This window comes from Solenopsis invicta, chromosome 4, assembly GCF_016802725.1.
Source record: "Solenopsis invicta isolate M01_SB chromosome 4, UNIL_Sinv_3.0, whole genome shotgun sequence".
NCBI classification, from domain to species: domain Eukaryota; kingdom Metazoa; phylum Arthropoda; class Insecta; order Hymenoptera; family Formicidae; genus Solenopsis; species Solenopsis invicta.
In genome coordinates this window covers 15474066-15500157 of record NC_052667.1, presented here as the reverse complement: position 1 = coordinate 15500157, position 26092 = coordinate 15474066, and the positions used below count along the sequence as shown (strand labels likewise).

The window sequence follows — 26092 nt, the reverse complement described above, 5'->3', positions numbered from 1 at the left end:
CTGAAATTCCTGAATCTACGGTCTACAAAAGACCGCAGACCCCTAGCGAGCTCGGGAAATTGAAGAAACGACAATTCCTGTATCTAGAGTCGATCCGCAGCCTCGGGAGGCCCCAAAACGACTCCAGCCCCCTACAAAAAGGTTCACCTCCCTTGGTTTCCTTTTTTCTCTTTTTTTTCTTTTTGCTACTGGGCTGGGGCCCCGAGGAAGGAGGGCGCAGCAGAGCTGCACTTGCCCCCGTCGAAGCACCAGTACCAACAACACCCGGCCGGGGAAGGGAACGACCCCGGCTGCTCTTTGAGGCTGCACAGGCGGGGGCCGGTTTTTTCGCCGGCGCTTCGCCCTCCCCCCCGCCACAACGTTTTTCTTCTTTTACGGCCCACCGCGACCGACTACGCCGGGCCGTCCAACGACGGCGCCGGCGCGGGCGGAGTCGCGGGGCCACGGGAAGGCTCGGGGAAAGGAGACTCTTTCGGCGGAGTCCAGTCGGGAGACTGGAGGACTACGCCCCCTCTCCCCTCGCCCTTCACGCTCCAACGCCGGCCGAAGCGGGAGCTGAAACAGCTCTCGCCTCGACCCGTGCCAGGCGCTTATCCAGCTCCCTCACCGAGCCCGACAGCTGCCCCAGCAACCCGAGCACCCTCTCCTCGAAAGAAGAGGGGTCGGAGGCAGGGAGAGCCGCCGGAACTGACGGGGGATGGGAGAAAACCCCCCCTTCAGTCCAGGACGCAGTCAAGGGCTCTGATTGGAGCACGAGAGCTCTTCTCGCGACCCCCAGCTGCCCCCGTAGTTCCTTGACCTCAGCGCGGAGGATTCGTATCTCTTCCTCCCGCGCCGCGGCCAAGACGTCCTCCTGTTCATCATCTCGCCCGAGGCGTCCCATGGCCCGGTAGGCCAGAGTCATCACCGCTTCCCGAGCAAGATGTGTGCATTTCTTTATCTGCCCGGACAAGGCACCATGCATCCCTAGTTTGGTGCACTTTGTCCGGGCAGTTTCAACCTCCCGCAGCCAACCGTCGGCCAAGCCGGCCAGATCGGTCGTGGTGCTGCAGAAGATCACGCCCAAATCCCTGTCCAGCTCCTGCCTTTGTTCGGGAGTGAATAGTGTCGGGGGAATCTTGATGAGCTGCCGAGACCGCGCATCTGACCCTCCCGGTGACAGTTCGCCCTCCGACTCAGAGCTATGTATGACGTTCGCTCTGAGATGTCGGGCTCTATGTCTTTCCAGGAGCCTTCCCTGAAACCGGTCCTCGATGGCCGCCCCATCCGACAGAGAAGACGGAAACCTAAAAGGTCCGCTCCCGTCATGACGAGGGCGACCGCCAGCACGCTTTTTCCGTGGCTGTTCCTGTGGCTGTTCGGGTGTCACACCCAGAAAATCTGGGGTGACCACCACCTCCTCCACGGGCTCAGCTGGAGGGCTCCCTCGAGCCCCTGGTCGTCTCCCCCTCCTCCTCTTCGCACCGACCCATCCCTGCGGGTGTATCCTGGGTAGGTTTACCGGGTGAGTTATCTGCACCCTCCTCTCCCAGACTACCCCCGCGGGGGTAGATCGCCGCGGCCCATCGTCCTTGCCAGGTCGACCGGCATCCGCCATGCCACATCTACCAAACGACTGGCCCGAGGACAAGGAGCGTGAGCGTCCCGCCCCACCGCCTAGACCTCGTCCACCGACGTCCATCCGCCTCACGGCGTCCGCCGGATAGCAGGCACGAATGCTCCCAGTGGCCAGCACGGGAGCCACGGCCTGAACGGCCGGCTCCACCCCAGACCGCCCACCTGGCAGCAAAGCCGTCCTCTTCCCGGCATCCGGAACGAGAGCCACGGCTCGCTGAGCCGGCTCGACCCCGCACCCATCCTCCGAGGAGAAGACGTACTGCTCGTAATCCGAGTCGAAGTAGTCCTCTGACCGGACGCTCCCCTCGTCGGAAAAGCTGAGATCATCACTGTCGGCGTTCAACACGGCATCGATACGCTGCAGTTCCCTCAGCTCTTCCTGAGTTGCTCGGTCAACGTCGGGCCCGTAGCGCTCCCGCAGTTGCGAGAGACCCGCCGAGCCCGACGCCGGCCGGGCGTTACCAAGGTCGCACTCCCCGGTCCCCACAGTAGCCCTGTGGTCGGCGGAGCCTGTGGGCACCCCGCTCGACCGCACGTCGCTCGATGACGACAGTGGGGGGCCCGGGACACTAGCCCCCCCCTTTTTTTATAGCGGAGAGGAAATGCGTTGCCGCATACCCCAGGCCTCGGGGGAGGCCTGGTGGTTATGTGGGGCTCTTCCCCGCCGACGACGTGTCGGCGGGGACATATCCACTAAAACCTCTCCGGGTGTCCTGCCCTGGTCCGTGGCTGGGGGGCTCCGGGAACGCGTGCAGCATACTTCCGGAGCCCCCTGGACCCAGTCGGCCTAGGCCAATTCGACACGCCGGGTGCACCCTAACGTGGGCGCACCCGGCAGGGCTTGTGAGCCTGATCTGCTCTAGGTCGGAGGAGGGGGAACACTAGCCCCCCCCGCCTCTTGCCCTGGTGGTTTGGTGGTAAAGCCCGGGGTATCTGGCCCCCGCCGTAACCCTGGGCCTCTTCGCGCCGCACTGACGGCGGCGCGGTCCTCCTAGCTACCCTGGGGGCGGAGAGGGAGAAACTTCCTTTTCCCCCCTCCCCGGTAAGCAGAGGGGGGGGATATGGCTCCGCGTTACATCGCAGAGTCGTCCCCTCCCCGGACCGTCAGGTCTGATCTGCCTCGCCGGGTTCAGCATTATTGCGAGGGGCCCCCCTCCACCCGCGACTGCGCGTTCCAAAAGCGGGTCCGTCAGTCGCAGGGGAGGAGGGTCGCCTCCTGTCTGTATTGGGGCCATCGCTCTCCTCTTCCCCAATTGTAGGGAGAGAGGGGGCGACGGCAACCGATCGCCCGCACCCCGCCACCTTTTGGCGGACGGGCCACTGCGGCCCGTTGGGCGAGGGGCGGGCCTCCTTCTTCTTTGGGGTGATCGGGGGGGAGCCAAGGTGGATCATGGCCCTCGTCCCCGCCACCCTGTCGCCGTTGTTTTCGCCGAGAGGCATACGTCCCCCCGGCCTCCTCTCTCTGATGGTCTCGGGCTCCTCCTTCTGCCGCATAACTTGCTCGCAGAAAGAGGAGACCGCGGCCCAAGCGCTCTCCCTGCGGACCATCTGACTAATGATGGCCCGCAGGGAGAGGTCGTCTCCTATCTCTCTTCTCAGGACTCCGCGCAGCTCCTCTCACGCTGAACAGTGTTCCAGCATGTGCTGCACGGAGTCCCGGTCGGCCTCGCAGTGGTGGCACTGCGTCGTCGGCTCCTTCCTTATCCTGCACAGGTACTCACCGAAGCAGCCATGCCCGGTGAGCACATGTGTCGTCGGGTAGGACAAGCCGCCCCAAGGGCGGCCTACCCATTCGTCCAAGTGGGGTAGGACGGCCTCCAAGATCCGGGATCCTGCCGCCGGCGGGTCATTGGCAAAACTCTCTCGTCAAGAACTCATGGCCCGCCGGCGAGCCCTCTCTCGCAATAGCGCAGCGACCCTGGGAGTAACCACTCCCCCCTGCAGACGGACGGCCTTTGCCCTGGCATATGACCATGCCAGGGCGTTGGCCGTGAATTCCGCCGGGGGGAGCCCCGCCAGTACTAGGGTCGCCGCGCTAGGGGCGGTGCGATAGGCGCGCACGATCCTCCGCGTCAGCCGGCGCTGCGCTGCGTGCAGCACATCCCTTATGCGGCGGCTGGCCAACGCCTCGCAAAACCAGACCGGAGCTCCGTACAGGGCCCCGGCCATGGCCGCGTAGGCGTACGCTAGCCCCCCTGCCAGCCCTGGGGTGTCCGGTCACCCCTGCGCGGCAACTTCCGTTTTCGTTGTCTATGTAGTCATATTTAACGAGGGGTACCTCACCCTCGCTCCGGAACTTATTCGGGCCGGTGTCCGAGGGCCGCCGGCCCGAGGCAGGCTATGGACAACAAATCATCCAGGAGTGGAGAAACCAGCCCGAGGAGACCTCAGGCGAGCGCAAGCGCCCCCTGGCCTCTCCCCCTGCCCCCCCCCATCGGGCCGGCATCCCCACCGCGGCAGCACGCTGGCAACCCAATAAACATGTTGGCGTCTGAGACACAAATCCCCGCGCCACTGTTACACGGCGCAGCACCCGCGTCCCAGACGCCAGCCTTAGATTTTTTATAGAGGTTGACTCCTTCCAGCCCAGGCTGTGAGGTCCAGGCCCCCGGTCCATCCCGCACATAATTTCAGCGCATGATGAATTACAGTATGTCAGCTCGGACGCCAGGGTCGCTGAGATCTCTGAGTCTGTGGTCTACAGGAAACCGCAGACCCCCTAGCGAGCTCGGGAACCGCAGGAACGCCATTTCCTGTGTCTGGAGTCTTTCCGCAGCCTCGAAAGGCTACGGACAGACTCCAGATCCCTACAAACCCCAACCACGTCAATGTGGCAGCGCGCTGCCAACCTACTTACGTAGTTGGTGCCAGAGACACGAGGCCCAGCGCCGCTGTTACACAACGCAGCACCCCGCGCCGCAGATGCCACCCTTGGATTTTTTATAGAGGTTTACTCTTTGCAGCCTGGGCGGCAAAACCCAGGCCCCCGGTCCATCCCGCACGTAATTTCAGCTTGTGATAGATTACGGTATGTCAGCTTGGGCGCTGATATCCCTGAGTTTACGGTCTACTAGAGACCGCAGCCCCCCTAGCAAGCTCGAGACCCGCAGGAACGCCAATTCCTGTATCTGGAGTCGATCCGTCTCGGGAGGCCCCGGAACGACTCCAAACCCCTACGGGGATATTTTTACTGACCTTTTTTTTTTTTAACGGGGGGAAATGCTCATCGCACCCCGGGTTGGCTAGACCACGGGAGTGTGGGACTCGGGACGCAGTACCCCTCGCCGGCACAGACCGCTTGCGCGGCAGAAAGTTGGCGAGGCTCGGCCCGCCTATCCACTAAAAATCCACCGAGCCCATCTCACCCCGTTGCGTGGAGGGACCGGGATTGCAAAGGCATTCTCCAACATCCCTCCACTGGGGATCGGAGCATGGAGCTCCCCGACGCGCCAGTTCGTCGAGTTGGGAGTTGGGCTTTGCTGGCCCAGCCGAGATACGTCGGCCCGAGACGGCGGCGGCCCCCCCCCCCGGGTTGACCCCCCTTGGGACTCCTCTTCTTCTTCTTCTTGCCGGGCTGAGGCCCCGGAGGAAGAGGGGGCGGCACAGCCGCGCCTGCCCCCGCCGAGGCACCAGCACCAGCATCTCCTGGCCGAGGACGGGAACTACCCCGACCAGTTTTCGAGGGCGCGGGGGCGGGAGCCGACTTCTTCGTCAGCGCCTCCCCCCTCCTCCGCAGCCCTTCTCATCGCCTTGCGGCCCGCCACGGCTGCCCAGTCCTGTCCGTCCGTGGACGGAGCCGGAGCAGGAAAGACCGCGGGGCCGCTGTGGGGCTCGGGGACAGGGGGCTCCTCCCGCGGAGCCCGATCCCCCCGACGACCCCCTCTCACCCGTTTCGCACCGGCGCCGGCCAGAGAGGAAGCCGAACCAGCCCCCTCCTCGACCCACGCCAGGCGTTTCTCTAACTCCAAAAGAGCCCGATAGCTGCCCCAGCAGCCCGAGCACCCTCTCCTCGAAGGAAGAGGGGTCGTGAACAGGGACAGCCGCCGGGATCGGCGGGGGCGGAATGAACCCCCCCATCGCTCCGAGACGCAGCCGAGGGTCCCGATCCGAGCACGAGTGCTCTTCTTGTTACCCCCAGCTGCCCCCGTATTTCCGCGACCTCGGCGCGGAGGGATTTGATTTCCTCCTTCCGCACCGCTGCCGCGATTTCGTCTTGTCCCTCATCGCGCCCGAGGCGGCCCATGGCCCGATAGGCCAAAGTCATCACCGCTTCTCGGGCGAGATGAGTACATTTCTTGAGCTGTCCGGACAAGGCACCATGCATCCCTAGCTTGGTGCACTTCGTCCGGACAGTCTCTACCTCCCGCAGCCAACCGTCAGCCAAGCCGGCCAGGTCGGTTGTTGTGCTGCGGGAGATCACGCCGATCTCCCGATCCAGCTCGCGATGCTGCTCGGGAGTAAACAATGTCGGGGGTATCCTGATTCGCTGCCTAGGCCGCGAATCGGACCCACCCGACACTTCTTCATCTTCCGAAGAGTCTCATTGGCTCTAAGCCGCCGTGCTCGGAAACCCTCCATGGGCACACCGTGGAGACGGTCCTCGATGTCCGCCCCGTCCGAGAGGGGAGACGGAGACCTAAAAGGTCCGCTCCCATCGAGCCGGGGACGGCCATGCGCCCGCTTCCTCCCGCGCTGAGTCCCGGATTCGGCGGGCACGCCCGGAATACCCGGGGTAATCACAACCTCCTCCGGAGGCTCAGGCGGAGGGGCGACCGGCTCCGACGCGCTCCTGGAAGTCGGGACCTCCTCCTGCCCTGGCCGGTCCACATCCACAAGAGTGCCCGGAGGAGACTCATCGGGTGAGCTAGGCTCACCCTCGCTCCCCCGGTCACCCCCGCGGATGCGGATCGGCGAGCGTGAGCGCGAGCGATGACGCCCCCATCATCGCCGGGCTGCCAGGCATCCGCCATTTGGCGTCCGCCGATCAACCGGCTCGGAGACAGGGAGCGCGAACGACGCGCCCCGCTACCGAGGCCAGGTCCATCGGCGTCCGCCTCGCGGCGTCCGCCGCGCGACCGGCCCGAAGGCTCCCCAGCGGGAGGCACGGGCCACGGCCTTGTCGGCCGGCTCTACCCCGGGCCTCCCGGCGGGCAGCGATAACGTCCCCTCTCCCTCAACGGTGTCCGAGGCGGGGGCCACGACTCGTTGAGCCAGCTCCACCCCGTCCTCTTCATCCGAGGGGGAAGTGACGAACTTCCCTGAGTCCGACTCACTCTCCTCGTAGTCGCCCACGAGCAAGACTTTGTCGACGTGGATGGCCATCATGTCAAACCAATCCTTTTGCGACGCCCAACTGGGGTCAATCCCACGGCGCCTCAACATTCGGTCCAGGCGCTCCCAGTCCATCGGGCCAAATCGATCTCTGGTCCGAAGCGCCCGACTCAGCAAAGCAGGGTCAGGCACGTATTCATCCTTATCCGCAGTCGCACTATGGTCGGCGGAGCCTCCGGGCACTCCGCTCGACCGCCCGTCGTTCGATGACGACAGGGGGTGGGGGCGGGACACTAGCCCCCCCGTGCCGGCCCTGGGGTGTCCGTTCACCCCTGGGCGGTAGCTTCTTTTACTTTTTCCTGCCCATGTTCATGTTTTCATAATTGGGGTCTTATTTAACGAGGGGAACCCCACCCTCGCCCCGGAGCCTACTCAGGCCGATGTCCGGGAACCATCGGCCCGAGGCAACATGGGCAGGCGGATCCACCAAGACGGGGGAAACGGCCCGGGGAGGCCCCGGACGAGCGCAAGCACCCGCCCGGGACCAACCCGGATCGGCACCCCCACCCCAGCACGCTGCCGACCAATTAAAGACGTTGGCGTCCGAGACACGAAGCACCGCCCCGCTATTACACGGAGCAACACCCCGCGCCACGGACGCCATCCTTGGATTTTTTATAGAGGTTTACTCCTCGCAGCCCGGGCGGTGAGGCCCAGACCACCGGTCCGTCCCGCACGTAATTTCAGCACGTGACGGATTACGGTATACCAGCTCAGGCGCCAGGGTGGCTGAAGTCCCTGAGTCTGCGGCCTACGAGAGACCGCAGACCCCCTAGCGAGCTCGGGAACCGCAGGAACGCCGCTTCCTGTATCCGGAGCCGGTCCGCAGCCTCGGAAGACCACGGATCGGCCCCGGACCCCTATGGATATATTTTTACTAACCTAACCTAACCTCACTTAACTTAACTCTGTTTTAGTTATAATTTGGCCAAGGATATCTAATTGATCACGTTGCTATAATACATTTAAAATTATGGTCAAATTGTAACTAAAATGGGGTTTGGTTGAGTTAGGAAAAATACGAGGAAGAAATGCAAACAGAGGGGCGGGGCTTCTCCACTGCCCAAGCATCTATTTTTCACTAAAAACTACTAAAATTTAAAAAAAATTATTTTAAAACGGTTTTTTTACTATAACAACTAAAATATTGAAACTAAATAAAATATGTGTATAACTTTTTTTATAGATTTTACTACGAGTTTTATTTTTTGTTTAACACATTTTTTGTAAAATCAATATTATCTGAAATATTAATTAAGAAAAACTTTTTTTTTTAAGTATATCTCAAAAACTGTACAAGACCGGTTAATTTATAAAAAAAAGTTGTTGAGGATTCACTCCTTGATAACATATATCAAGGTCAAGGTCGTCAGGGACTGCTCCCCTTTTATGGACTTTTACCTAATTTTTTGTAATCTTGATTTCCAAATTGAAAAAATATTTGGATTTTTTATACTAATTAAAAATAAAATACATTAAATTAAATATTTAAATAAATATGTATGTAAAACATTGAAAAAAAACGTTTCAGATTTCTGTGACTGCATCGCTTGGAGATGATGTCGAGCAATGTTTAGTACATCTCACGATTGTATCTATAATTTTTATATACTTGTTTTTAGCTAATTATGCCGGACAAGAAATTACAGATCACAACGACAATGTATATTCTACTGCGTAAGAAAACCATATTGTCTTTACATATATGTATCATTAAAATAATCTTTCATGAAAACTTTTGCGTAAGAAAAACCTCGCGCTGTACGTTTACTTGGCGCGAGGTTTTCATTATCATGTTTACATTATCGTGTCTCTTGATAAATCTAAACACACTTTGTTAAATGCATAGTTAAAAAGTAAATATTACCTTACGTCTCGAATTATCTGGAGTCTTGAATTATTTTCGTTTTCTAGCTATTATTTTTTAGGTACAATGTTCGGTGGTATGTCGCACCTTTACATATTCAGAAATTGATATTGTTTCTCTTACAAAGGGGCAGCAAAGCTGTCAACTTGAATCTTGGCGGAATGTGTGTAATGTCTCTGGAGCTTTTCGCTACGGTAAAGTCACCATATATCGTGTACTATGTGTAATATTACTGATACATACACATGTATGACATGCAAGATTCGCAATAGAAAACATACAACACAAGATATATATTTCAGTTAACAAAGACATCAATATCGTATTTTACTGTTGTGTATTCTATGCAGCAATAACGCAAAGTAAATGTATATTGTTTGACAGTATATTATTATTTGCAACAGAGTGGGTGAGTTAAAAAAAACTAAATTTAGTATAACATTGAAATAACATTTGTTAAAACGATCAAGTAAGCCTGAAAGTTGATAAGTTACATGTTGGGCAGTTTGTTTTTTGAATTTGGTGTAACATCATACTAGTTGAAGCACACCGCAGCTTATGTAATGTATTTAGTGTTAATAAAATATGCAAAAAAGCTACTTTTTGTTTCAATGATTTTGTTGAAATCGACAGCTTATCAATTTTCATGTTTGACATATTCTTCACAAATGCTATATCAATACTAAATTTCTCTTTATTTTATAATTCAATCTTTGTTTATTATAAGAATTAGTTATTACACCCAGTCCTTTTAGAAACTTTTTATTATACAAGAGAATTTGAATAAGGCAAGAAAGACAACAAAAAGTTTGCTATGTATGCTCTAAGGATACGTAACACGAGTTGAATGCACTTTATATGACAGAAATGTGAGTCAGCATACAAATAAAACGCTATAATATCTATTTCCTGGAGTCATGTGATCGGTAATACAAAATTTTGGTCAAGGACTTTAATTTTTATAACTCGAGACTAAACCCAATGCAATCTTTATTTGCGAAGAATGAAAAGGGAGATCATTAAGATTTAAGATTTAAATTTGAAAAGAAGGATCATATTTAAATTTAGTATAATTCTTTATTCTTAAAACTAATGGTAAAGATACATATAAAGTAATTCTACTCTATATGGCCTAAGCTTTGTAATTTTTTCTAATTCTTTGCTGAGTCTAAAATTAGAACTTAATGATCAAATTCAAAGTAGAAAATATTTTTGAACATTAATTTAAAATATAGGACAATTTCAAATAATTACACAAGTATAGTGATTTTTAGAAAAATTATTATTTAGGTCGTATTGGGTATGTTCTAAATATACTATTAGCACAACTGATTTTATGTACGTTTTCTAAACAATTACAAAACATTAAATACATTTGGAAATATACGTAAGGTGTAAGTGAATTAATATGTATTACTTGGGTAATTATATTAGCTTAATATTAGTTTTTCTCTTTTTCACAAAAATTGTTAGAGAAGTGGATAATAGTAATACAATAAAGTGATATAATGCTATTTTTGTAACTTTATTAATATTAACATGTTTATTGACAAAGACAACTTTATTGACTATTGCCATATATGTATTATATAAGCGTATGCACACTATCTTCTCTCGCTCCGAAAATAAAAATCAGATATAAACGTATATAAAAAACTTTTTGTCAAAAAGCCATTAACCAAACAATTAACTTATTTTAATTTTCCTCTTTATAAGACAAAAGTTTATGAATCGCAGTTTAGTACACAAAAAATTAGTATAAAATCAACAATACAATATTTCATACATGTATAAACAAGAATATATTAACTTTTTTTCTGTGCAAGTGGATTAGTATTTATAGACTTGAAGTGATAAAAGTACAAAGGAAATATTACCATAGATGTATGTAGTTATTAATCTACGTTTGCCGTAATATGGTTCTATTCCTTACGGAAATAAATTATTGGAAAGCCAATAATCACTATTGGGTCAATAGTAGGAGAGACTAGGATAAATCGGATCCAATCGTGTTCCAAATCGGACCTTTTTAATTTAAATGAATACGTTTAAGCAGATTTGTATGCCATTTATAATGTAAAATTCTTATAAGACACCGAACATGTGATAGTAGTTTGACAGTTTTCTGTCATAACATTCACAGAATAAACGCAAATATGTATTTTTAGTCATTTGCAAAAACTTTTTAGAAAAAAAATTCTTAAATTATTATTTAAAAGCTGTTGAACATTTAAAAGATGATTAATTTAAAATAATTAGAGAGTATAGAATTAAAAATATAAATTATTTTGTGATTTTTTTGCGGTTTATTGTAAAAATTATCCCAAAGTTTGAAAGGACATATGTCCAAATCGGATTTTTACGTCGAAATTGCAACCTGATCGTAGCATGGGTAATTGGTCGACCAAATCTGGTCCTAGAAATTGTCACGTGCCAAGAGACTGGCTTTCCGATTCCGCGCGTCCCTCGGTCGCGAGAAAAAGGGTTGCTCTTTTTTTAGACTATCTATACTATGGCGGCAATACCAAGGGATTTCGAGAGCTAGGTTTGATGCAAGGATAAGGGCTAGGCACGGATACTAGGATAAAATGTTGAGAAAATCTGGTCCTGACCAAGTTAATTGCTACTTTGGATGTTTATTGAAAGTTAAGTAACCTTCTAAAAAGCTTTCAGGTGAAGGTAATTCTTCAAAATTTATAATATTACTTGTAGGGGATTCTGAACAAGATGACTCTGAGTTCTTGTGGAATTTCTAGACTTGTGAGATTTCTAAAGGATCTTGTTAATTCAGTACTGGTACTGTTTCAAACTGGCGGTTCCGTGCAAAGAACTAAAAGAGATGAAGTAGTAAGAGAAGCTTCGAGGATAATCCGCGTAGTCTGAAGAGTCTCTGGCGATTTTAACCAAATCTTATCTTTACGCGCAATTACTAGGTGGTGGGTGAGTCGGATAATGGAATTCTAATATTATATTTTCAAAATTAAACAAATCTGAGGCAAGTGCAGTTATGATAATTTGTAAACATGCAACATTTGTTTCAAGGATAGTATCACGCAAGGCATTCAAGATTTGTTCATCTATTTCTTTTATTTTATTTAAGAGGTTTTCCCGCGTTTTTAACAAAATAGATAATATTGTATCTAATGAAACCGTAGGTTTGCTTGAATTTAAGTGGGATATATAGGTATAACGCATTTGATATAGTTATTGAAGAAACGCGTGAGGAACTAAAACTATTGATTAAAATTGGGTAAGAAATGACGACAATAATTATTGTTAACAAAAATTTAAATGATATTTATTATTTCTCGTTATTATACAAATAAGCATAATCTGCAAAGAGCAAGGATTTAATTGGTACAAAACAATGATTAGTACAACTAGAATTAATGTGGGGTGGGGCGTTCTTTAGTATAGCTTCCACTTCTAGATTAAGTTCTCGACTGTCAGGGAGTTCAAGGATTAGTGGGAAAACAACAATAGAGAGGGGATTAAAGGTTAGGACTAGGAAGTGGTTAAAGAATGTAGGATTCACTTTTGAGCAGTCAATCGGAGTACAAGATTTTATTTCAGGGAATGTGGGTAATTGTTGTACTGCAGTAGTTTCGAGGTTTATTTTCGATGATTCTTCTAATTCAGTAAGGTCACGGAGACATTGATCAATTTTTTTATAAAAACTTTTAAATTCAAAATTTTTCAGGCGGTAAACGTTATAGTCTTTAATGGGGAAAGTTGTTGGGGGTATATTTATTTTTTCTTGCTTTATGGGAAGGGACAATGGGGATATTTTTCTTCTTTCAGATTTTTATTTCCTTTAATTGGTTGTTGCAATAGTTGTCATTTGTGCCGTGATAGGCATTGTTTAAGGAGCGTTTGTGTTCGTTAAACGTATTTATTTTTCACAAGTACACCTGGATTTAACGACAAGTATTGTTCGAATAAGTCACGCTGATTAAACGGAGAATAGTTAATGATGTGTGCACGTAGAAAATTGTTAATATTAATATTTAAGATCGCTTACTGTAAGATATTTCATTGTGAATAGATTAACACATGGAGTACTACGTACTTGGATTTTACAATAAGTCATTAAATTTATTAAAATTTATTAAGTGGCTCTTTACATTTGAAGGGTTGTTGCTTAGTAGTGTATAGCCATAACAGTAATGAAATAAAGTATTGGTTTTCACTATGCAATGAAGGAAAGTAGAAGAAAGGCTAATGCAATCTTGACTCACTTACACGGGCTACGCGTTTGGATTTAGGTATAAAACGATAGTAGTAGTAGTAAAGAAAAAAAAACTAAAGACTTGCGACAATCCTGGCTTGTACCACAAAAGTTGTTATTCACAGGGGTTTGCTTAAAGCAGTGGTTTTTAACTGGGGATGCGCGCACCCTTGGAGGTGCGGAAAAACATTTCTGGGGGTGCGAGAGACATTTCTAGATTCTCAATAGTAACAACCGTCTAACGGCTTGTAAAAAATTAATAAACTATTGTTTGTTAAAGTTGCGTTGACACAAGTTGCATTTCACTCACAATGTAGAGACAGTACCATTGTTAATTTTTCAAACACTTGGCCATCTTCAAGCGGCAAAGTTTCAACAGTGACAGTGTGTATGTACGTCGGAGATGCCCACTCCGTTCTTCCTTACGTCTGTCTCAGCACATCGCAGCTATAAACATAAGATCTCTAGTTACACATTAAAATTAAAGAAATTGTCTTAATGTGAGTGATGATCTACTCTTGACTTTGCCAAAAAAAAGAGGTTTGCTTCAAAACTAGAATACAAGAAAAACAACAACAATGTAGTCAGTAATTTTAAATTTTAAATAGTTTTATGTTTATATGTAGATGTTTTCTACATAATGTCCATAAATATGTATATTTGTATTTTTTTCAATCAATAATGTCTTGCAATAAATTTACTTTTTATGTTCTTAAAAAAACTTATTTTTCAACGGCATGCGAGAATATATTTTCCGATTGAAAGGGATGCGGGTCACTAAAAAGATTAAAAGCCACTGGCTTAAAGGCTTTAATCAGTGATGAAAAACTAAGTTATCTATTCACAAAATCAGAGAAAAATCTGCGCAAAAGTTTGTTTAAAGAAATCGAGTTTTCTGATTTTTTTCCAACACTTAATAGTGTTCGAAAAAATATTCTAAGTTCAATACTAATTAATTTTTAAATTGTAACAAGAGTTATGTGTTAGTAATCTTTACAGTATTAAAGAAAATGGTAGACCTTGTGAGATTCAGTAAGATAAGGTATTAGACAACTTGCTTCCAGTTTTGTATCAAAGTTTTGACAGGATATTATTCTAATGGAAGTGGAATGGTCACCGACTTCCTTATCTTAAGTTATATTATTCTAATAGAAGTGGAATGGTCACCGACTTCCTTATCTTAAGTTCTATTATTCTAATAAAAGTAGAATAGTCAGCGATTTCCTTATTTAATGCTATATTATTTTAATGGAAGTAGAATAGTCGCCTATTTCTTTATTTCTAAATTAAAGCAGAATGTTACACGATGAAAGATTTAGAAGAAATAGGGAATGCACCAGTCATAGGTACCAATCAGAAGAGTTAAAGATTTAGAGAGTATTGTTCCTGGAAAATAAAGAGTGTTCCTACATAAGGTAAAATACTATTTATTTCTCAGATCCAGAAAACAAAAAGTGCTCCCTAAAAGGTAGGACTGCTATTTATTCTCTGATTTTTTTATTTAATTCTAAAAAAAGACATTAATTCAGCAAAAGCAGAAGACTGAGCCTTATTCAGGCGTCAAGATTATCTACAAAACTGATTGAAAAAAAATTTTAAGTTTTTTTATGCATTTAAAAATTTTAGTAGAAGTCTGTTAGCAAAGTGATAAATTTGAATTTCACTAACAGTTATCACTTTTACTATCACTGTCACTTTGTTAATTTATTTAATTTAATATGTTGGGATGCTTGTTTATTCAATTTATGGCGCATAAGATATGAGAGGGCACAAGATATAGGAAAACACAATGTAGTACGTTTTGATGTTCGGCATAAAAAAACGAACATGCACTTTAAAATACATTCCAAAAACACAAATTATATTTCATAAAATTTATTGAAGTTATCATACTTATTTAAATTTGTGAAAATATCTAAATGTTTCAGTTAATTGCTTTAACATCCGTTCAATTTATTTAATCTAATTCTGTTGTCTCATTGCAGTCCAGATTACAATCATCACAGACCATTGGAGACGTGTTATATAAACCAAAATCAGTAAAAGTAGGTAAATAGCAATTGCAATTATGATAACTTAGATATAACGCTTAAATTCAATGCATGCACAATAATGACAACAATAATATATATATATATATATATATATATATATAATTATTTATTATATATATGAGTATGGAGTTCACTAGGTATATTGGACTTAATAATTTATTAAATCAAATGTGTTTAAATTAATTTCAAAAGTTCTTGTTATTCTTTTTATTTTAGTCTATATAGATCCTTAATTTTGAGACACGAGGTATATATAGATGTTAAATAATTAATGTTATATTCCAACGCAAGTGTTTGAATCCGATTTAGTCGCAATTTTGTTGAAAATAAAATATTAAGTTATTTTAAGAATTTAAATTTGAAATTGAGTGTACTCACTCTTATGTAACAAATATGCAAGTATGTAGCTTGGCAGCAGGAAATATTTAATAATCAGTAAGGGGGATAATCTAAGATTCTTGTACTGGAAATGTACACATTTACGTGTATATGTATATGATGCGTATATATCGAAATAGTATTTTACTCTACCGGTAGAATCTACCGGTAGATTCTCGTATGTAAACTTGATCCCCGCCTACGATCGTTGTGCAGATTTCTGCTAGGATAGCAGAGGATATAATAGTTAAAGCTCTGCAGCGTAATGTACCAAAAATGAATTAAATTGTCAAAAAATTCACAAGATATTGATTCCAGTAATATATACAGTACAATATTATCTTTTTAAAAACTGTTTACATGAATTCAAAAGTTCAAAAACTGCCCACTTGAATATAATTAAATGAAAAATTAATTCCTCAGTGTAAAATAAAAAGAATGGAAGTCCTTGTTACGTCAGCGGATTCGCGCTGTTGCAATCTGGGGGCATGATTTCGATCTTTCTTGCATACGTGGGCAACTGTCACCAGTCGTGCCTCCGAGTCGTACGATAGCATGCCCAGATGCACGACAATTTATTTATATGTGTAATAAGGAGTGGGGGTGATCTTGTGAAAGATTATGAATAACAAGAGAAGTAAATTGAAAAATAGCAAATTTATTAAAGACGAAAAGATTGAGTGTACAGTGTGGTTGAGCGTGGCGTGGGGTTAAATGAACTACAGAGCGTGTATGTTAGTTGAATTAATAATATATAGATATATTTGCGGATTAGTGTGTACATGAAAATTTGTATCCTCTGGCTGAGTTGCACCGAAATATATAACTATATTGCGGTACGAATCTTACTATCAAGTGTGAGGTAATGGGCCGTCGACGATGATCACGTACCCGGTGGAAGCTCTAATTACCTTGAAGCTTGTTTTAACGTCTTCGATGACGCGCGGTAAGGGGCAAGGGTGTGATTGCCGATTGGTCCTTGTCGATTTCCTGGCCATCATTGACAGAGGGATCGGGCACGTGAGGATTCGGATCGAGACCAAATGCGCAGACTCGCACACAAATCGCTTCTGTCGAATTATGGGTTTTCGCGAGATAACTATGGTGGCTCGACGTTTCCTCTCAGAAGAGGGGCTAACGCTCGGTGCTATCGAGGGGGTTACCGATTCTGACAACGGGTGCTGCTCCGTTTCCAAAGCTGTGACGACTGCTTAGTTCCCCCTCTAACCGCCTAGTGAGTTACAGTCTAGGGAAGCCAGGCACGTTCGTTGCCTGCTTGCGCCGTCGCTCACTTGTCTGAGTTAGTCGTGCTTACACACACTCTCTCGTCAGCTCTCATTGAGCCTTCGCGACTTCGCGTTAAGCGTGTCAAGTTGCGTCATTATGTATTTTGGTTCTCATTAATAAATGTGTGTTGTTGTTTAACAATCAGCGTACTCATTAAGCAAATGCCCTAACGAACATTAAAATTATTGTAGCTAGTCCCCACAATTGGTGACCCCGACGTGATGGCGACGTTCGCATGGTGCGTGATCGAGAACATTCTCGCGAGGTCCGTTGCGTGCTTTCCGCACGGAAACGGGGGACACGCGACGGCTTTTCGTCTGTTTCAGATGAAATTGCTGCTTGTGCATGATGGTGACGCATCAGTGGTCCGGTTGAAACTTTTGTGCCATTTTTCAAGACCACGCGCCAGCCGGCATAACCATTTATGCAGCGGCACGCCATTGGACGGTCAGAGACAATTCTCTATTTAACGAGGCCGTTACCGCCATAGTGTTTATACGGACGTCCCGCGCAACGAATTTTCTTCCTTGTCGAGGTCGTTCCCGACTCATCGGCTGACCTCATTCGGTCCAGCAGCTCATCATGCCTTACTACAGCCCATCGCAGCTCATCGCAGCCGTCATAGCTTGTTGCAGATGGCAAGATCTTCGAGATCTTCCTTGGCAACAGGCCCCGCGCCATTCGGCGAGATCGTAAGAGACGACGCGCCATTGACTGAAGCCATTTCCACCACTTCGATGCAGAGGCAGCCCGTCCACCGGGAAATCGTCCCTAGCGAGGTTGTTTCCTGTCCATCGGCGACCCTCACCCGGTCCAATGACTCATCGTGGACCTTTGCAGACAGCCAGACCTTTGTACTGTAATGTACTGTCTCATTTATCATATCAGGCGTGCGACAGCGCGTCTCCTGTAGCCGGCATGTCAAATCGACCCTCGCGCAAAGTGATCGCATTGCAACGTCACTACATCGTCGCAATCATAGTGCGTATATTAAATGCAAGACATTGCGTGTGCTTTTTGCGATGCTTCCGGTCATATTGCTTTCGACGCCCTTCGCTATTCTTATAACGTTCTTGTGATCTGACATTCTTTCGTTTTATGTGCTTGTGACAAACTAACCTCGCAAAAATAGCGTTTAATAACGTCTCTGTCATTCATGTTTGTTCCTAACCAGCGTTTTCAACACAGTGCGTGATTTACGATAATGCTCCCTGTCATATCCGATGTTTCCGCGTAATATATCATTGCGCTCATTGTGTTGTGCTATTGTAGTGCTCTTTTGCCAATTCGCGTTTGGCGTCACATTTGTTCTCGGCGTTGTTACGTCCAGCAACGTAACGATTCTTTTCTTTTGACGACGGATACACTATGCGACGGAGGCCGAGCAACGATGACCCACTTAATCTCACTTCGATTTCCGGGAATACAGTAAGACATAAATACGCCACTGAGGGAAGTGAGAAATGTCACAAAAATCAAAACATCATAAATTATAAAAGAAATGTCGCAAATCAAAGCACCATAAATTATAAAGAAGTGTCAAATAACAACGTCATCGTCTTACTAGCCGGACGAATAAACTCGCTGACACAAAAAGTAATTTATGGGAGCCCTTCGAGGTAACACGTTGCTCGACCCTGGAAACGTATAAAACTCCATCGGTAAACATAAAAATCAAGAAGCCAAAAGGCACAAGTATACATCACTTTCGGCTTCCAGAAACTCAGCGCTCACAGAACACTAAATCAAAATCTTAGTGATTAGATGATGGGTCACGCACGTTCTCATAACAATAATTACCGAGAAAGAAGTAACGAGACCCGTTGGACGGCGTAACTCGATGCCGGACACGTGTCCCGTAGGCAAAGGGTTAGGCCGCGCGTAGGCGTTTAGACAACAATATTGGTGCACACGGCCCTCTTAGAACAAAGGAAGCAATAGTATAAAATAGAGAATTTTCCAGCGGAGCGATCACTACCATCCCGATCCTACTCGTCGCATAGTCCGTGGCATCCTGAATGCTCGAGTCTGTGCGGTCGAACCTCATTAAAACTTAGTCCTTTGTGGCAATAAGTTCTCCTAGTGCAAAGTGCCGAACTCAAAAACTTGGTGAAATTTCACAACTAATTCTCTCGCGAGTGAGAACATTATCTTACATCTGGAACCGTGCTCGCCGTCCATCACCGTAGACTGTCGCGGATCCACGCAGTCACTGTGACCAGATCTCTTACGGGTCCGGACCACTACAAGAGTTCCACTACAGAGGTGGCTCATGGATTTTCCGAACAGTGAGTCTCTGAACATTCACTCCCCCTTTTTTTTGATTTTATTATTTTCTTTTCCTTTTTTTTATTATTTAACATTTAATCATTCTCAAGTAAGAAATTCGCGCTCCCGTCCAGAGCCACTTGCCGGGATTCGATACTTCTTTGACGCCACTTACGAGGACTTCTCTCGGACTACTCAGGAACCCGAACAACCCCCGCGATATTTTCAACCCCCTTCACCCACTCTCGCAGTATCTTCGACACTCACTTCTCCCCAATCTCAAGTAGTCCTGCTTCTCCAGCAAATTCCACCGCTAGCGTGGAATTCCTATACGAAGAGATTTGTCTATGCTCTCCTTCCCCCTGCCCCACTCCCAGTATAGAAATACTGGAAGAAATCCCTTACGAACCTTCCCCTCCTCGATTTTATTTCACTCCCGATCCTCACCAGACGTTGGAGTCACTCGTCTCGTCATATCCCGTAGCTCCTTCCCCTCTCCCCGAAGGCACGTATGCCCTCGGTCCTCATGAATTTGTCTTTGAAGAGCTTCGCTCCGTTCTTCCGAACCTCCCACCCGAAGCCACTATACCAGTCTCTCTCACCCTTCTACCTATCCAAATTTTCACCTTGTCCCCAAGAACGCATTTCTAAATCTTTTTCCCCCAAGCTCCGCCGTCATCAACGAAATTCTAGAGTAATAAATTTATATCAACATATTGCTTGTGTTACGTCCAGCCTAGTAGTAAAAGGGGTTTATCGTGATTATAAAGGGAAAGGGAGGTAGGCAAGGAAGAAACAACACTCGTACGCGCGTGTTAAGGAGGGCGGGCACGAGTCAAGGGCGTGAAAAATTCAGATATGGGTCAGTATGTCGAGAGACTCTACAACAGATATCCTATTTCACGCCCCAGTCAGTCCCTTTTTGAGCCAACGAATCTAATCGTTTTAGCTTGGGATAGGACTAAGTGCAATCTTTTTATTCAGAGCGAGAGATGATGGAAGGTCAGTGAATAAATGAGATAATTATTAAATGAACATTGATTTTATTTTAACACTTCCCAAGAGGATTAAAATAGTGGTGTGTACATTTATTTGATCTTATAGGTATACAATTATTATTGTATATAAAGATAACGTATATAATGCTAATAAAATAGAGGTTTCTTTTTACTCGAAATACAATTTTTATCGTGTTATTCTATTAGAGTGCAACTTAAGTTTTAGTTTATATATATATATATATATATATATATATATATACACATATGTGTGCGTGTGCGTGCGCGGTGCGTGTTCGTGTGCGTGTGTGTGTGTGTGTGTGTGTGTGTGTGTGTGTGTGTGTGGTGCGTGCGTGCGTGCGTGCGTGCGTGCGTGCGTGCGTGCGTGCGTGCGTGAGTGTGTGTGTGTGTGTGTGTGTGTGTGTGTGTGTGTGTGTGTGTGTGTGTGTGTGTGTGTGTGTGTGTGTGTGTGAGCAGGGGATTGGAAGCAATATGTTGAGATAAATTGATTACTCTAGAATTTCGTTGATGACGGCGGAGCTTGGAGGAAAAAGATTTAGAAATGCGTTCTTGGGGACAAGGTGAAAATTTGGATAGGTAGAGGGGAAAGAGACTGGTATAGTGGCTTCGGGTGGGAGGTTCGGAAGAACGGAGCGAAGCTCTTCAAAGACAAATTCATGAGGACCGAGGGCATACGTGCCTTCGGGGAGACGGGATGGAGCGACGGGATATGACGAGACGAGTGACCCCAACGTCTGGTGAGGACCGGGAGTAAAATAAAATCGAGGAGGGGGAAATTCGTAAAGGATTTCTTCCAGTATTTTTATACTGCAAGTGGGGTAGGGGGGAAGAGAGCATAGAAAACTTTCTTCGTATAGGAATTCCACGCTAGCGGTGGAATTTGCTGGAGAAGCGGGACTACTCGAGATTGTGAGTGTCGAAGATATTGAGAGAGCGGGTGAAGGGGGTTGAAAATATCGCGGTAGTTGTTCGGGTTCCTGAGTAGTCCGAAAGAAGTCCTCGTAAGTGGCGTCAAAGAAGTATCGAACCCCGGCAAGTGGCTCTGGACGGGAGCGCGAATTTCTCACATGAGAATGACTAAATGTTAAATAATAAAAAAGAAGGGAAAGAAAATAATAAAATAAAAAAGGGGGAGTGAATGTTCGGAGACTCACTGTTCGGAAAATCCTTGAGCCACCTCTGTAGTGGAACTCGTGTAGTGGTCCGGACCCGTAAGAGATCTGGTCACAGTGACTGCGTGGATCCGCGACAGTCTACGGTGGTGGACGGCGAGCACGGTTCCAGGTGTAAGACGATGTTCTCACTCGCGAGAGAATTAGTTGTGAAATTTTACCAAGTTTTGAGTTCGGCACTTTGCAATAGGAGAACTTATTGCCACAAACGACTAAGTTTTAATGAGTTTCGACCGCACAGACTCGAGCATTCAGGAGGCCACGGACTATGCGACGAGTAGGATCGGGATGGTAGTGATCGCTCCGCTGGAAAATTCTCTATTTTATACTATTGCTTCCTTTGTTCTAAGAAGGCCGTGTGCACCAATTTCTTGTCTAAACGCCTACGCGCGGCCTAACCTTTTGCCTACGGGACACGTGTCCGGCATCGAGTTACGCCGTCCATTCAACGGATCTCGTCACTTCATTCTCGGTAATTATTGTTATGAGAACGTGCGTGACCCGTCATCTAGTAACTAAGAATTGTGACAGATTTTGATTTAATGTTTTATGGGCGCTAAGTTTCTGGAAGCCGAAAGTGATGTATACTTGTGCCTTTCGGCTTCCTGATTTTAATGTTTACCGATGGAGTTTTATACGTTTCCGGGGTCGAGCAACGTGTTACCTCGAAGGGCTCCCATAAATTATTTTTTGTGTCAGCGAGTTTATTCGTCCGGCTAATATGACGATGACGTTGTTATTTGATACTACTATATAATTTATGGTGCTTTGATTTGCGACATTTCTTTTATAATTTCTGATGTTTTGATTTTTGTGACATTTCTCACTTCCCTCAGTGGCGTATTTATGTCTTACTGTATTCCCGGAAATCGAAGTGAGATTAAGTGAGTTATCGTTGCTCGGCCTCCGTCGCATAGTGTATCCGTCGTCAAAAAAAAAGAATCGTTACGTTGGTGGACGTAACACTTCCAACCCCTGCTCACACACACACAAACACACACACACGCACACATACACACACACACACAGCACGCACGCACGCACGCACGCACGCACGCACGCACGCACGCACGCACGCACGCACGCACGCACGCACGCACGCACGCACGCACGCACGCACGCACGCACGCACGCACGCACGCACGCACGCACGCACGCACGCACGCACGCACACACACACACACACAAACTAAAACTTAAGTTGCCGTCTAATAGAATAACACGATAAAAATTGTATTTCGAGTAAAAAGAAACTTCTATTTTATTAGCATTATATACGTTATCTTTATATACAATAATAATTTTATAGCTATAAGATCAAATAAATGTAATCACCACTATTTTAATCCTCTTGGGAAGTGTTAGAATAAAATTAATGTTTATTAAATAATTTGTAACGATACGCCCCTCCACCGTCCGTGCGCCTCCGTTCCGTCCACCGAACACCGAACGCCGAGTGCAGTCGAGGGCCACGTGCGCGCACAACCGAACTTCGCCGTGCGACCACGCGGCGACACGCGCGCCGACCGTGGCGTTCCGTAACGCTCCCACTCCGGCTCAACCGACCGAACGCGCGGATTGGCTTGCTCAGCCGCGCGTTCGGATATATAAGCCGGCAGTGGGAACGCACAAGTCAGATCCGTCCGACTATCCGATCCGTCCACAGACCGAGCATTCTCGATCGCTCCCTTAAGACGAGCATTCTCGTCGCACTCAAATATCCTCGACGGGCATCCCCGTCGGTACCCCCGGCCGAGTATCCTCGACCGATCAACCCTGAAATCCTCGACGAGCATTCTCGTCAGCATCACCGGCCGAGCATTCTCGACCAATCACGTCCGAGATCCTCGACGAGCATTCTCGTCATCATCACCGGCCGAGCATTCTCGACCAATCACGTCCGAGATCCTCGACGAGCATTCTCGTCATCATCACCGGCCGAGCATTCTCGACCAATCACGTCCGAGATCCTCGACGAGCATTCTCGTCATCATCACCGGCCGAGCATTCTCGACCAATCACCGTCGTCCTCGAGTACCTTGACTGCCGCACCGACAAAACTTGTAACCTAGTCCTCGACAGGGCACAAGCAACCTGTCGATCAAGCGCTCCACTTGCACGGGGCGCGCTCGGGCGAATCGCGGCGACGACCGCATCGGCAACGACTCGCGCTCGCGCACACGCTCACGCCACCGCGTTAGCCAATCCCGCCGCGTCCCGCGACTCCCCGACCGTACGGGCAAGCAGCCCGCATAACTCTGTATTATGATCTCTAGTATTAGCTCTGTATTATCATCTCTAGTATTAGCTCTGTATTCTTATCTCTAGTATTAGCTCTGTATTATTATCTCTAGTATTAGCTCTGTAGTATTATGATAGTATCATCTCTATAAACGATCTATGTATTTTATGCTTCTTGTCAACGCTTTTCCTTTCTTGTCTTGTGCTCTTCTCTTGATCAGCAATAAATCATTCTCTATCGTTTGCACTTAACAACACTGGGTATAGTCATTACGGACACCTGACCAACCGACGAGCCTTACCCGGTCCGATCCCGAAGTTCCCGCACCGCACCGAACCGACCGAAACCGCGTACCGTTACATGGCGCCCGAACAGGGACCGTTTTAAACGACCGACTGATTATACCCAGATACGACAATGCCGTTGACAGAATGGATAGATCGCTTACCGAGAGAGCAACTCGAAGTCTTGGCCCAATCGTATCAGATTGAGGCCTCCGGCACCACCGAGGAACTCCGCCACCGCGTGAAAAATCATTTTGGCGCGATGCCCAGCCCCTCCGTACCACCGCCGGGCCCCGAATTAACAAACGCGACCGATCACGGTTCCCATAGCAAGGTGATGAACCAAATGAGAAAGTGGGGTTGCCACTTTGATGGCCGGGACCCGCTGTCCTTCCTGGAGCGGATAGCCGAACTCCAAGAGGAGTACCGATATACCGACGGCCAAATGAAGGCTGGCCTACCCGAACTTCTGAAGGGCGACGCGCTGGCCTGGTACCGGAACGAGCGTGACAGCTGGGACACCTGGTCCGATTTTACGCACGCGCTCAGACGGCAATACCTGCCCCGACGATACCAGGCCAAGCTCGCCCGAGAAATCCAGGAGCGCAGGCAACAACCAAAAGAGCCTTACGCCAAATACGCGACCGCCCTGCAAACCATGATGCGGCGCGCAGGCGGGTTCACACAGGCCGAGAAGGTCGACCGGTTATATGAGAACCTAAGGGCCGAATATAAACTTTACGTGCGCCTCACCGACGCTACCGACCTCGCCGACCTGGCAGAGCAGGCCGCCGAGTTCGAGGAGATCACCAAGGCGCAGGAGAGCGAGAACCGGGCAGAGAAACGTAAAGTCACCACGGCCGCCGCCACCACCGCTGAGCCTTACGACCGAAACACCGCCTGTTGGCGGTGTAAGCAGCGCGGCCATAGCCGCTTCGACTGCAAGCGACCGGCCCGCAAGTTCTGCTCGCAGTGCGGCAAGGATGGAGTCCTGACTAGGGAGTGCCATCCCCGAGCGGGAAACGCGCCACCGGCCGAGGGCGCGTCCGCCCCTCGGCCCGCATCCAGATAAAATACCAGCCGCGACCGCACATTACGGTGCGCGTCGGACCGCGCCGATTCTCGGCCCTGCTGGACACCGGGGCCGAGATCTCGATGATTAACCGCCGGGTCGCCGAACACGCCAAGACCTTGCGCATTTGGCCGGAGGTCCAGAACGAGACCATCCACCTGGCCGACGGAACCACCGCTACCACTCCGGGGCGAGTCCGTCTCCCGCTACACGTTGCCGGGCGGAAGCTGGAGCACACGTTCCAGCTCCTCCCGTCCCTGGAGAGCGACCTGCTAATTGGGACGGATTTGTGGTCTAAGCTTGGTCTCACCATCCCACCACCGCCGCCCCCTCAAGCCCGACGACGCCGAGAGCCTCGACCCACGCATGGGGTCACCGCCGGGATGACCGAACGCACACCGCAGGAAGAGCGGGACCTACAGGCGTTTCTAACCACCGAGCTGGCTAAGTTCGAACACGTTCGAGGACCCACCGACCAGGCCGTGCACCATATCCGTGTAAAGACCGAACACCCCATTAAACAAAGGTATCGGTCACGGAACCCCGCAATGCAACGGATCATCGACGAGGAAGTCCACGCAATGGAGGCCGCCGGGGTAATCGAGCCTTCCAATAGCGCGTGGAGCTCCCCGGTGGTCATCGTCAGAAAGAAGGACGGCCGGCACCGCTTCTGCATAGACTTCAGGAAGGTCAACGAGGTGACCGAGCGGGACGCCTACCCCCTGCCGCATATCACACCCACGCTGGACAAGTTGCGAGGAGCCAAGTACCTCTCGACCCTCGATCTAGAGAAGGGGTACTGGCAAATCCCCCTAACGCCGGAGAGCCGTCCCATCACGGCCTTCACCGTACCGGGTCGCGGCCTAATGCAATTCACGGTGATGCCGTTCGGCTTGCACTCGGCCCCGGCCACCTTCCAACGACTTCTCGACCGGATTTTGGGGCCCGAACTCGAACCGCACGTATTCGTGTACCTGGACGATGTCATCATTGCCAGTCCGACCTTTGCCGACCACCTGAAACACCTAGAGGAGGTGTTCCGCCGCCTGCGAGAGGCACGCCTAAAGTTAAATCCCGAAAAATGCCACTTCTGCCGCACCGAACTAAAGTACCTCGGGCACATCGTGGACCGACGAGGTATCCGCACCGATCCGGACAAGGTCCGGGCCGTCACCGAGTGGCCAACTCCCACTAACATCCGCCAGATCCGCCAGTTTGTGGGGCTGGCCTCGTGGTATCGACGGTTTACACCGAACTTCGCCGCCATCGCGGC

At 48.3% G+C, this 26092-nt stretch overlaps 1 protein-coding gene across 1 annotated transcript; it reads left to right on the top strand.

The window, feature by feature from the left end:
• The first annotated feature begins 7328 nt into the window (after positions 1-7328).
• Positions 7329-9720, top strand: LOC113004986 (odorant receptor 49b-like). The gene is made up of 4 exons (XM_039448438.1): positions 7329-7571; positions 8480-8625; positions 8877-9009; positions 9118-9720. Exons 1-4 carry the CDS (start codon positions 7329-7331, stop codon positions 9169-9171), a joined length of 576 nt encoding a protein of 191 aa, XP_039304372.1. The 3' UTR covers positions 9172-9720.
• Positions 9721-26092: the final 16372 nt, after the last annotated feature.